This window comes from Dipodomys ordii, unplaced genomic scaffold, assembly GCF_000151885.1.
Source record: "Dipodomys ordii isolate 6190 unplaced genomic scaffold, Dord_2.0 Scaffold217, whole genome shotgun sequence".
In the NCBI taxonomy this organism is placed as follows: Eukaryota; Metazoa; Chordata; class Mammalia; order Rodentia; family Heteromyidae; genus Dipodomys; species Dipodomys ordii.
This window is the reverse complement of record NW_012267433.1, coordinates 811,923-824,932: the sequence shown is the minus strand read 5'-3', so window position 1 is coordinate 824,932 and position 13,010 is coordinate 811,923. Positions and strand designations below refer to the sequence as shown.

At 51.7% G+C, this 13,010-nt stretch overlaps 1 protein-coding gene across 1 annotated transcript in view; it reads left to right on the top strand.

The window, feature by feature from the left end:
* The window catches only part of Dbndd1 (dysbindin (dystrobrevin binding protein 1) domain containing 1), an 11,121-nt gene extending 2,097 nt beyond the window's left edge, over positions 1–9,024 (top strand). Inside the window, exons 2-5 of the mRNA XM_013035663.1 lie at positions 75–224; positions 6,254–6,385; positions 7,154–7,294; positions 8,498–9,024. Of these exons, the coding sequence (XP_012891117.1) occupies positions 75–224; positions 6,254–6,385; positions 7,154–7,294; positions 8,498–8,655 (581 nt within the window). The 3' untranslated portion in view covers positions 8,656–9,024. The remainder of the gene's footprint in view (positions 1–74; positions 225–6,253; positions 6,386–7,153; positions 7,295–8,497) is intronic.
* Positions 9,025–13,010: the final 3,986 nt, after the last annotated feature.

The window sequence follows — 13,010 nt, the reverse complement described above, 5'->3', positions numbered from 1 at the left end:
GGCGTTGGGGCGGAGGTGCCCCTCTCTCCTCGGGCAGCCCCCGTTTCTGACTGTGTCGCCCCTGCCCGGGGCAGAGCCCGGGCGCAGCCCGCGTGGCTCGCCGGGTCTGTGCTGCCCGGCGCGAGAGACGGGCAGTGGGGACCGAGCCACGCCATCCACCTTCCTTGGCTGGCTGCACTGTGCGCTGCCCTCCTCTCTGTGGGACTTCATGAGGCTTCACGTCGGTAACTATGGCTGTCACAAGCACTTCTGAAACTTTACCTTGAAGACCATGAAAGTAGACACCTCCCAGCCCCCAACCCGCCGCAGGCCAGGCCAACTTTATTTATTTATTTATTTGGTCCGGTCGAGGGGCCTGAGCTCTGGGCCTGGGCACTGTCCCTCAGCTCTTCAGCTCAAGGCAAGCGCTCTACTGCTGAGCCTCCTTCCCAGCCCCAAACCCGCCTCAGGCCAGGCCAACTTTAAAGCAGTCTAGGCCGCTGTTTCATCAGTAGTCATTTAAGAAAGTAGCTCTCTAAAAATGACTTCTGGAAAACTACCCAAACACCACTTTTGCACTTAGACAAATTAATACTCAGGGCTACCAGGTAGACCCTCTACCACGGGAGCCAGTCTCCTTGCCCTTTTCCTTTAATTTTTGAATAGTCTCCAATTTATGTCTGGGCCAGCCTGGACTCTAGCCTCCTGTTTATGCTTCCTGAGCGGCTGACAGGCACATGACACCATGCCCAGCTTTCTACTGGTTGAGATGGGCCTTGTGAACTTTTTTCTCAGATTGGTCTTGAACTGTGATCCTCTTAATCTTTTCTTCCTTTTTTTCTTTTTTTTGTCCGTCGTGGGGCTTGAACTCTGGGCTTGGGCACTGTCCCTCAGCTCTTCAGTTCAAGGCGAGCGCTCTACCACTTGAGCTACAGCGCCACTTCCGGTTTTCTGGTGGTTTATTGGAGATAGGAGTCCACGGTCTCTCCTGCCCGGGCTGGCTTTGAACCGCGATCCTCAGATCTCAGCCTCCTGAGTAGCTAGGATTACAGGCGTGAGCCACCAGCGCCCGGCTTTGATCTTTTCTTCCTAAACAGGCAGGATTGCAGATACCAGGCCTCTAACCCTCTTCAAAGTCTGTTGGAGAGCCTTCAGGGAGATCAAGAAGGACATGATCCTGCCCTCAGGAAGCTGAGTCTTAGAGTGCCTAGCCTCCTTAAAATGCTAGAAGGAAAATCTGGATTCAGAGACAAAGGTGCTGGGAAAGTAGGGTACATGTAGCTCCTGCCTCTGACCATCCCTCCCTCCCTAAAGCCATATTTTTAACATTCATTCACTTCATTAGTTCATAGGTACTCAGAGTAGTCAGGTCTGGAGAGCACAACAGGGAACGTGAGATTTGGGCCAAGTTGCTCAGTCACAAATGTGCTGAAAATAGGTCAGCAGCAAAGTACAAGTGGCAGCCATCGACCCTTGGGGCTGCCTTGGTGGGCAGGACATCTCCACTCTGCAGTCAGAGCAGGAGCCCCAGAGAGGCCCAGACACTCCCCCTTAGCAAGTGCTATGTAAGGACCAGGACATTGAGGGGTCCTTTGAGGGGCACCAGAAGCACCTGCTTCCTCTACTCTGCCAAGGGCCCTGAGTGTGACCAGTTAGCCAGCACCACCCTACCAGTGCCTTTGTGCCGTGGTGGCTCTGCCCCTACCCTAGAAAGAGCAGCACATCTTGCCCATGGGAACTTCTTTTTCTAAGAGATTGCCACAAGGATGTAGACAGGCCTAGGTGATTTTTCTTTTTTTTTTTTTTTGCCAGTCATGGGGCCTGAACTCTGGGCCTGGGCGCTGTCTCTCAGCTCTTCAGCTCAAGGCAGCGCTCTACCACTGGAGCCACAGCACCACTTCCGGCTTTTTCTGTTTATGTGGTGCTGAGGAATCGAACCCAGGGCCTCATGCTTGCAAGGCATGCACTCTACCGCTGAGCCACCTTCCCAGCCCTCCTAGGTGATTTTTCAAACGAGCATTCATTATAGAACCTTGGGATCATCTCTTCACCATCCTCTCATTCACTTAGCAAACAATTTTAAATAGGATGTACTCTGGAACCAAGTATAGGTCCTGGGAATGCAGCAAACAGATTCTCCCAGAGTGTGCACTTCTAACACCTGAGCCCAAATGGTGTCTGGCCCATGGTGTCTGATGCATGGTGAGTGCACAGCAAATATTAGTATATGGCCTTTCTCCCCCAGGTTTGCCCATTAACTCCAGCCAACATCAACCTTTGTTTCATTTGAGGGTTTTCACTGAGATGTAATTCACGTATCAAAAAAAAAAAACCCACAAAAACAACTAACCCTTTGGCTAGACACCAATGGCTCATGCCTGTAATCCTATAAGTATTGCAGTTCAAAGCCAGCCTGGACAGGAAAATGTACAAGACTTTATCTCCAATTAACCATCAAAAAACCCAAAGAAGCCAGCTGCTGGTGACTCTGCTTAGCTACTCAAGAGGCTGAGATCTGAGGGTTGCAGTTTGAAGCTAGCACAGAGAGAAATCTGTGAAACTTACCACTAATTAACTACCAGAAAAACAAAAGTGGAGCTGTGGCTCAAAGTGGTAGAGCACTAGCCTTGAGCAAAAAAGCTTAGGGACATTGCCCAGGCCTTGAGTTTGAGTCCCATTCTTCCCCCCACCCCCTAAAAAAAAGTTGGAAATAGAGCTGTGGTTGAAGTGGTAGAATACCAGCCTTGAGTGGAAAAGAATCAGGGACAGCACTCAGGCCCTGAGTTCAAGCCTCTGTACCAGCACAAATAAATATAAATAACTCTTTAAAAGTATACAGTTCAGGGCTGTGAAGGTGGCTCAGTGGTAGAGCACTTGCCTTGCATGCATGAGGCCCTGGGTTTGATTCCTCAGCACCACATATGCAGAAAAAGCTGCAAGTGGCGCTGTGACTCAAGTGGTAGAGTGCTCGCCTTGAGCTGAAGAGCTGAGGGACAGCGCCCAGGCCCAGAGTTCAGGCCCCACAACCAGCAAAAAAAAAAAAAAAGTATACATTTCAGTGTCCTTACTTTAGTCACAAAATTGTGCCATCTTCACCACTAGGTGATACTGGGAAGGGAGAGAGAGAGAGAGAGGGGAAAAGTTGAGAGGTATTTGATCCATTCAACTCTGTGACATCATCGACTACTAAAATGGGAAAAGAACTGGTCTCAGTTACCCATGAAGATAACCCTAGCCACTACAGAGGCAGAGATAGGGAGGGCCACTTTAGGCAGAAAGTTTGAGAGAGGGAGAAGCTGGCACAGCAGCAGGCACCTGTCATCCTAACTACAGGGGGCCGGGAAGGTCGCTCAGGGGGATAATGCATGAAGCCCTGGGTTCGACTCCTCAGCACCACATAAGCAGAAAAGGCCGGAAGTGGCGCTGTGGCTCAAGTGGTACAGCGCTTGCCTTGAGCTGAAGAGCTAAGCGACAGTGCCCAGGCCCAGAGTTCAGGCCTCATGACCAACCGAAAAAAAAAGAAAAAAAAAAAAAAGATAAAGGACTGGGGTGTGGCTCAAGTGGAATAAGGCTTGCCTGTGCACGTATCTAGCAAGCTCAAGGTCCTGAGTTCAAGGCTCCAGGTTCTTAAATTTTTTATTTTTTTGTCATTCATGGGGCTTGAACTCTGGGCCTAGGCGGTGTCCCTCAGCTCTTCAGCTCAAGGCAAGCATGCTACCACTTTAGCCACAGCATCATTTCCAGTCTTCTGGTGGCTAAATAGAGATAAGAGTCTCATGGGCTCTTCTGCTTGGGCTGGCTTCTAACTGCAACCTTTGGATCTCAGAATCCTCAGTAGCTAGGATTACAGCCATAAGCCACCAGCACCCGGCTTTTAGAATCATTTTTAACAAGGCCACTCTGCTTGGGACCAGAAGTTTGTCCCAGGGCTATACCATGTGATTCCAGAAATCAAAGGAGGAATGATAGTATTCCAGCAAAGCCCTTCTCCCTCCACCCCAAACCCAGTGTAAGATGGACACTTTGGCTGAGGTTCTGTGTGGGACAAATACAAGGACCAAGCCAGGAGGACCAGTGAGGTCAGTGCCAAGTCTTCCACCTACATGTTCTCATTGGCCACCCAATAAAACCTAGTAGACCCCGCCCCTTTCTTCTCCCTCACACAGTGGAGTCTGTCCTGAGAATGTGCCTATGGCCTCCACACACCCTTGCCCATGTCCCTCTGCCTCACCCTCAGTCGTCTGGCCCCGTCTCAGTTCTCCCTGCCTTAGATGCAGTCTGCACTCCCTCCAGGACCTCTGCACATACCTGAAGGCAGGAACTGGCAGCTTTAGAGGACTCCACTGCATGTAGAGTCCTCTAGGCAAAAGGGACTGCATCCCAGGCTCAGCCTGACAGGCTTTCAGTCGGGAAGGTGATCCTGACTACCCAAGGAATATAGGACCTACCCTGCCAGCACAAGCTGTCCTTATTCAGAAGGCCAGGAGTGCCCCATCTCTGAAGATGGGACTCTCGTCCCTTACCTTTCTCAGCTCAGTTGACATACCTCCAGACCCACATGTCCTTCCTGGAACCTTCCAGACTCCTGGGCCTAGGTCAGAGGGGATGGCAGGCTAGTCCCTAACTAGTAGCTGTCAACACTGCAAACCCGCCCCGCTGTCCCCTTGCTGCGACCCTCCTGGTGGTTGTGCCGGATGGCAGCCAGGGCTGCCAGAATACACTCCACAGGGTCGTGCTCCACCACACAAGGCCTTCTTTCACCCAGGTTCACCCTGAGCACCCTCTTGGGTGGGGTCAGGCAGGCAGACCCTTCCCATGAAGGGCCTAGAAACCAGCAGGAGAGGAAGATGGAGGGTCCTGGGAGAGATCCTTGGAAAAAGGGAGAGGATAACGGGAAGGCAGGTCCTTACTCTCTCTATTCTCTTGGGGAGTTACCACCTTCAAAATACCCTGCTGTGCCTGGTGCTGGTGGTTCATGCCTATAATCCTAGCTACTCTGGAGGTTGAGATCTAAGCCAGCCTGTACAGAAAAGTCCATGAGGGGCTGGGAAGGTCGCTTAGTGGTGGAGTGCTTGCCTCACATGAGGCCCTGGGTTTGATTCCTCAGCACCACATACACAGAAAAAGCCGGAAGTGGTACTGTGGCTCAAGTAGTAGGGCGCTAGCCTTGAGATGAAGACCTGAGGGACAGCGCCCAGGCCCAGAGTTCAGGCCCCACAACAGGAAAAAAAGAAAAGTCCATGAGATTCTTATCTCCAATCAATCAGCAAGCAGGAAGTAGAGGTATAGCTCAAGTGGTTAGAGCCCCAGCCTTGAACAGAACCCTGAGTTCAAGCTCCAGTACTGGTATGCACGTGCACACACACACACATGCTGCTTTAGGAGATGCATGATTTGTGAATGGAGAGTCCACTAGGCAATGGAAAGAAACGTGTTTTGTGCAAGACCAAAGGGCTGTCTGCATACCTGCAAGACAGAAAAAGATAAATGTGAAAAATGAGCAATTATATTTGATCAAGGTTTTATAGAAATAACCTGGAAGAGCATTCGCCCAATGTGACATGTGACTGGTAGAGAGGGGTAATGGATGGCAGGGCTACCACTTTCTACTTTGTCTCTTTTCATTGTGAATGCAAATGTGACAGGTTTGTTTTGTGACAGTGCTTGGGACTAGGGCACTGCTCCTTGGCTGTGTTGTACTCAAGGCTGATGCTCTGCCCTTGAGCCACAACTCCAATTCTGGCTTTTTGGAGGTTAATTGGAGATAAAAACCTTATGGCCTTTCCTATCTGGGCTGGCTTTGAACTGCAATGCTCAAGTCTCGCCTCCTGAGTAGCTTGGATTGTATAGGAATGAGCCACCAGAGCCCTCCTCCTCCACCACCAGAGGAAGGACAGGAAAGCTGACACAAAGGCTCGTACGTGAACCTGCACTGGATCCGGGCTGAGCTATGTGGGAACACTGAGGGTCTGAACTGATTTGCCTGTTGTGGAATCCCTGCAGGACAGCAGCTTGGCGCTGTGGTACTGAGTGGTCTGCATATCCACTCTCATCCCTCCATCCTCTCAGGAAGGCCTGAGTGGAAGAAATGGCTTCTCTGCCCCCTTTACTGAGGCCCTAGCATGGGTCTGCCCAGTGACCCTCTAGTCATTGCCCAGTAATGAGTTGACAAGTTTTCAGGTCCTTCTGAGACTTCCTTGATCTTGGGGAGTGGGAGAGTGGGGAGATATGGGAGTCCTGTCAGACTCAAAGTGACACCATGTGTTGGTTGCAGAGATTATTAAAGAAGCTGCCCTGGGTGTCTCAGCCCATGGGTCAGGGGACACTTTCCATACACCTGTGGTGGAGGAGGAGGCAGGCATCCCAATACCAGCACCAGGGCTCCTGCAGGTCACTGAGAGGAGGCGTAAGTATCAACAACCAGCCCAGCATCCTGGGGGGCCCTGTCTCCCCGGAGAGCGACGCAGCCAGTGGGGGCCGGGGCGGGCAGGGATGGCAACAATGCCACATGAGAATGGTCTGGGCTCAGCACTGAGCACAGAACTTTTTATTTTATTTTATTTTATTTGTGAACATACTGTACAGAGGGGTTACAATTGCATGGGCAGGATAATGCGTACATTTCTTACCAAGCATTGCAGCCTCCTCCTTTGTTTACCCTTCCCAGCCTCCCCCCTCCCCCCATCCCAATCCTTCTCCTTCCCCCCTCCCCCCCACCCCCAGAGCACAGAACTTTTATAGCTGTGCCTCAGCTGTACTGCCTGCACAATGGAAGATCCCAGAAAGTGTTCCAATATTGAATGTGCAGAGATGATTGACTCCAGGTTTGCCCACATCTTACTCTGTGCTGGCTTTACATAGAAAGTTCTGGCTCAGGGGCTGGGAAGGTGGCTCAGCGGTAGAGTGCATGCCTTGCAAGCATGAGGCCCTGGGTTCCATTCCTCAGCACCACATGAACAGAAAAAGCTGCAAGTGGCGCTGTGGCTCCAGTGGTAGAGTGCTAGCCTTGAGCTGAAGAGCTGAGGGACAGCGCCCAGGCCCAGAGTTCAGGCCCCAAGACCGGACCCAAAAACAAAAACAAAAACAAAAAGTTCTGGCTCACCCGCTGGCTGTGGGGCTTCAGAGCAATCACATCACTGTGGGGTGACTCTATCTCCTTCCTCCCCGCCTCCAGAGCCCCTGAGCAGCGTCTCCTCTCTGGAGGTCCACTTCGACCTACTGGATCTCACTGAGCTGACCGACATGTCTGACCAAGAACTTGCCGAGGTCTTTGCAGATTCTGATGATGAGAATTTTACCAATGAATCCCCAGCAGGTGAGGCTGGCCTGGGGCTTGGAGGGATGAGAGGCATAGGAGGAGGCCTGAAGAAGCCCATGCTGCTGCTCCCTCAGGACCCACCATGAAAGTTTCACACCAATCTTGTTTAAGTGCTTTTCACTATCACACCATATATTTCACTATATATGTTTTACATTACAAATTGTCTAATGGGGATTTATCTCCCATTACACGAACCTCTCCTTAGCCTTACTTTGCAAGTGAGCAATAAGAAGCAAAGCTGCTGTCCCTTCAAAATAGCACTGGCCAAGCACAAGGTGGGATGGGGCATGCTGAGCAGCCCTGGTTCCTCTGTGGATGCCGAGGACACACGGTCATTTTCCAGAGCTCCAAAATGTGTGGGAAAGGCCAGCCCAGAAGTCTCCTTTACCCTTCCTGTTCATCTCACTCAGGCAGAGCCTGACGTGCTGTCTCCTCACGCCTCCCCCACAATCGCTAGTCAGAGAGTAGGGTTCACGTGCAGTCTGCAGTCTGTCTCCAATATGGCCAACTATCAGCCTCAGGCCGAGGGAGGGCGGGCAAAAAACTCAGCCTCCCCATTAGCCTGGTTCAGCTTCTGTTCTCTGACCTCCAGGCCCAGTTTAGAACCTGAGTGACGCATGGCCCAGGATAACTCCCCCCCACCATACCCCCCTACCCCTCCCCAGCATACCAGGCCCAGGCTGGAACCAACAAATGTACATCTAGTGCAAGGTTAAGGTATGCACACACATACACCCCTCCATCCCCACCCAAGGGCTCACAGAATGTGAGAACCTTGTCAGCAGACCAACTGCTCACATGCTCCCTGTGAGGGCATGTCACATGTTGCGTGTCCCCTGGGAGCTTGAGTATGTCAGAAACAGGAAGACCCTGGAACCGCGCTCACGGGCACCCTTGCCCCAGCTGCTCTGGGCGGAGGGTGGCAGGGGGTCGGGAAAGGGGTCCAGCCACACAGCCCATACTGAGATGACGTGACTCTGTGACAGGGTGGAGGCTTGGAGGCTGACTGCATCACTGGTGGGGGGGAGGGCGTTTCTGGGGAGACCCCACACCCTGTTGTCTTGACAAGAGCCAAAGCTAGGCTCCCGAGGGGAAAGGGTGGCAGTTGCATCCTCAGAAGCCCCCAGGAGATCGGCAAGTAGAACAGAGCCACCATGTGCCCGCCCCAGCCTCTGACCTCTCCTGTGTCCCCACCAGGTCTGCAGCCATTGCCCCGGGCAGGCTGCCTGCGCTCCCCCTCCTGGACAAGAGCAAGGGCTGAGCAGAACCTGGAGAAGCAGCCCCTTGGAGACCTGGAGCGGCAGAATGCAATTGTAGACACTTTCCTCACTGTGGAGGGGCCCAAGGAGGACTAGTGGTCCAGCCTTCCCTGGAGCCACAGGGCCAGGCCGACCACCACTGCGATGGCAGCTGGGGATAGTCCTCACCCCAGGGCCGTCTCCTCCTACCCAGGACTCCAGCTGTTTGCCTCCTGACGCCACATCAGGGCCCCGGGCACCCAGCACAAGTTTAGCCCAGTGGCCTTGCATCCAGCTGGTTTCTGCACCCTGGACCAGGGACGACACATGGAGTGACTGCTCTGGCAAAACCAGAGTAGACAGCGGTGAGCCTTCCGGAAGCTCGTCTGTAGGACCAGTGCTCTTGTCTGCCACCGACCCCCCATCAGGCTCAGCGTGAGACGGCAGCCTGTGAGGGACACTTCAGGAACCCTCAGGAGTGTGTCCAATGTGGGAGGTGGGCTTGGGGATGACTCTGGCATGCTCTGCTGCCCAGCCACGCATGTGGGAGGGTGGGTTCGTTCCCAAACTTTCCAGATTAATTTCAATCCTGCCCTTTCCCTGTGCCACAGACAGGCACCACTGGTTCCAGGTCCGCTTCTCCTAGTTATGGTATATGACAGCTGAGAGCTGGAGGCCTGGCCCACCTCCTCCCTAGCTCAGAACACCAAACGCCATCAGACTGCCTCAGAACCTGTGACAGCTCCTAACCGGGGGGGGGGGGGAGATCCACTTTCACCCTTTCCTACTGTCTGTAATACATACTTGTGCCTGTCCCCCACTGTCCAGTTGTATGGGCCACCCAGTCTGTCAACTCAGTAGGAGGCTCTGAGACCCTGAGGGTCTGTGTCCTGGGAACCCAAGGATGCACAGGGGAGGCAGGACCAACCAGCTGCTCACTCTGTGGTGAGATGTTAGGACACCCAGCTAAGCCTTTTCCAGTTACTGCTTTTTATGTGCTAAAGGGCACTGATGATATGACCACGAACCAGAAAATGGTTTTGAAATAAAGGTTTAAGCTTGCTCTTTGTCCCCAAGCCAATCTTCTCTACCCTTTTCTCCACTAAAGCCTTTCTGGAGAAGGAAAACAGGCTCCTGATCCTCACTCTCACTGGACTGTCCTGCAGAGATACCCCAGGCATACCTTGGGCTTTTGCTGTGTGCAGTGGCCATCAAGAGGCTCTTTTCTGAATAAAAGTCCAGTTCCTGCCTGACCAAGTCTCCTAAAACAAAAACCATCTCTGTTTCCAAGACAGAACACAGCAGCTGTCTCTTTCGATCTAACCACGGCAGCTGTGAGCCTCTGGCCATACTTTTGCTAGCAAGGTTTCTCCTATTCCCAAAACCCCAGTCCAACCTCCTACTGCAGCTACCATAGAGCCATTTATAGAGTGGGATTAGAGCTTCACCACCAACTGAAGATCTAATCATGGTTCTTCTTTCTAGCGGACAGCAGGGTGCCATGGAGGGCTCTGCTAGGCCGTGCTATATGCTGCCCGATTGGGTGATACACTTCAGGAATGTGTACACTGGATTTCAAGTTGCTAAGGAAAGCAAAAAAAAAAATTTTTTTCCCTGTTGGTCATGGGGCTTGAATGCTGGGCCTGGGCGCTGTTCCTCAGCTCTTCAGCTCAAGGCTAGTCCTCTACCACTTGAGCCACAGCGCCACTTTGGTTTTCTGTCAGTTTATTGGAGGTAAAAAAGTCTCACGGACTTTCCTGCCCGGGCTGGCTTTGAACCGCGATCCTCAGGTCTCAGCCTCCTGAGTAGCTGGATGACAGGCGTGAGCCACCAGCGCCAGCTAAGGGACAGCAGTCTCGGCAAGTCGTGGCTTCTGAGCACACCACTCCCCCTCCCTTCCCCTCACAGAAGGCAGGCAGGCTGAGAACACCAACCAGGAGGACCCGAGGCTGCCAGCACTAGCTGTGCCCTGTTCTGGCTATTCCCATCCACCTCCTGTAGGCTCTTTTACCAGCTGGCACAGCAAGAGATTCCCCAGGTGAGCAGAAGAGAGCCACAGCTCTGGCTTACTCCAGGGATGGATGCTATAGGCAGAGGGGGACACACACCCACTCAGTCACACAGGTGGACAGGAAAATTGATAGTTGGTGGGCACTTATAGAGCAAGACACAATTCTAGTTTATTAGCTAGTAACTTGTGGAAGATGGGGACATTAACACACAAGACAACTAGATCAAACGGGGTGAAGGAAGTGGAAAACTTTAAAAAAGTATAGGAACACTGACCTGAGTGACAGGAGCAGCAGGTGTGTCAGATGGGGGTATGCTAATCTCTGAGGTCCAGGACACACAAGAAGCCTCATCCTTGGATTACCTCAAAAGGCCTGGGTGACTGTGGACTGTTAGGAGGTGACAGATCAGCGGGCATGCCAGTTTCACAAGAGACAAACACAGGGGACCTTCTGATCAGCCAATGAGGTGGCCAGCCCCACCGCTGAGCCATGGCAGCAACATCACGGTCCCATAAGGTCCTGGAAGCCCTGCCACAGACATTAGGACAAAACTGGCCCTTCCGGGGTTGAGGGACCCAGGCCAGGACCTCAACAAGGCCCCCAAGTAGCTCAACTCATCTGGGTGGGAAGACGCCACAATACAGGTTGAGCCCTAGAGATTTAAATTCTTTAATAAGGTATAGTTTATAAACAGTAAAAGTTGAAAGCACCTGTCCCCATTGGAAATTCAACATTTGAGGCTCTGAGGCAAACACAATAGCTTGGAAAATGTACTGCAAGGTCCTGGCATCTGGCCTCAGACAGCCACCAAGGGAACCTGAGCATACACAGGCATGCACGACAGCATGCCTGGTCACTCAGGAAGCCCTGAGGAACAGTTGGTTGCGCAGAGGTGTCTCCCTAGATGGCTAATACAGCTGATGACTTGTTACCAACTTACAACCTGTGATCCCCACACACCCAAGCCTCACGCACTCAGTCCCCGATCTTTACCATACCCCAGGACCACCAAGAACAAGGTACCTTTCAGCCTAATGCATCAAAAGAACTTGGTACTCATAACCAAGAGCCAGCCATCCTTTACTCAAGAGAAAGCTACTAAGCAGGAACCTGTGAGGTACCCATAGGTGCCCTGCAGACCCTCCCTCAAGGATAAAAGGAGGCCTTGGAGCTCAGGTCACACCCTCTCTGTAATTCTAACTGAAGGGGCTTGGGGGCAAAGTGGCATATGAGGGAATGGAATTGAACTTGACACTACCCAGTAAGGCAGGTCAACCCTAAGAACAGGTTCAAGTTCTAGTTCTCCCTCACACTCAAATGATATACCAGAAAGCCTAAAGGTAGGACCCAGGGATGCCCTTTGAGTCTACCCTTCACCAAAGGGTGGTGACAGATTTCCTTCATAAGAACTGGTCAACTTCTCATCAAAAGGGGACATTAAGAACCTAAGTCTAGGCTGGGTGCCTGTGGCTCACACCTGTAATCCTAGCTACTCAGGAGGCTGAGATCTGAGGATCATGGTTCAAAGCCAGCCTGGGCAGGAAAGTCTATGAAACTCTTACCTCCAATAAACCACTAGAAAACTGGAAGTGGTGCTGTAGCTCAAGTGGTAGAGTGCTCACCTTGAGCTGAAGACCACAGGGACAGCGCCCAGGCCCAGAGGTTCAAGCCCCATGACAAAAAAGAAAAAGAGAGAGAGAAAAAAAAAAAAAAAACCTGTCTAGCTGGGGGCTGGTGGCTACTCCAGCTACTAATGGCTAATCCCAGCTACTCAGGAGGCTGAGATCCAAGGATCTCAGTTCAAAGCCAGCCTGGGCAGGAAAGTCCGTGAAACTCTTACCTCTAATAAACCACTAGAAAACCACTAGTAATGCTGTGGCTCAAGTGGCAGAGTGCTCGCCTTGAGCTGAAAAGCTAAGAGACAGAGCCCGGGCCCAGAATTCAAGCCTACAACGACCAAAATAAATAAAGAACCTGTCTAAGCCAGGTGCTAGTAACTCATGCCTATAATCCTAACTGCTCAGGAAACTGAGATCTAAAGAACTGTGCTAAGAGGCCAACCTGGGCAGAAAACTTCAAAGTTTACTACACTGTCTCCAAAGTAACCAGCCAAAAAAAGCAGGGCTGTAGGCCTAGCTTAAGTTGTAGAGCACCAGCCTAACAAGTGTTAAAGTCTTGAGTTCAAATCCTAGTACTACAAAAATAATAGTAATAACAATTTTTTAGAAATCCTAGTCTAAAGCGGTAGAGCACTCGCCTTGAGCTGAAGAGCACAATGACAGCGCCCAAGCCCAGAGTTCAAGCCCCACAACCGACAAAAAAAAAAAAAAAAAAGGCAGTCCTCTATCCACCAGAGGGGAAGAGAACAGTTTCCAGTTTTTATTATATTATTGTTGTCGTTGTTGTTTGCTAATACTTGAACTCAGGGTTTGTGCTTGTGCTTGGCTTTTTTACTCATGG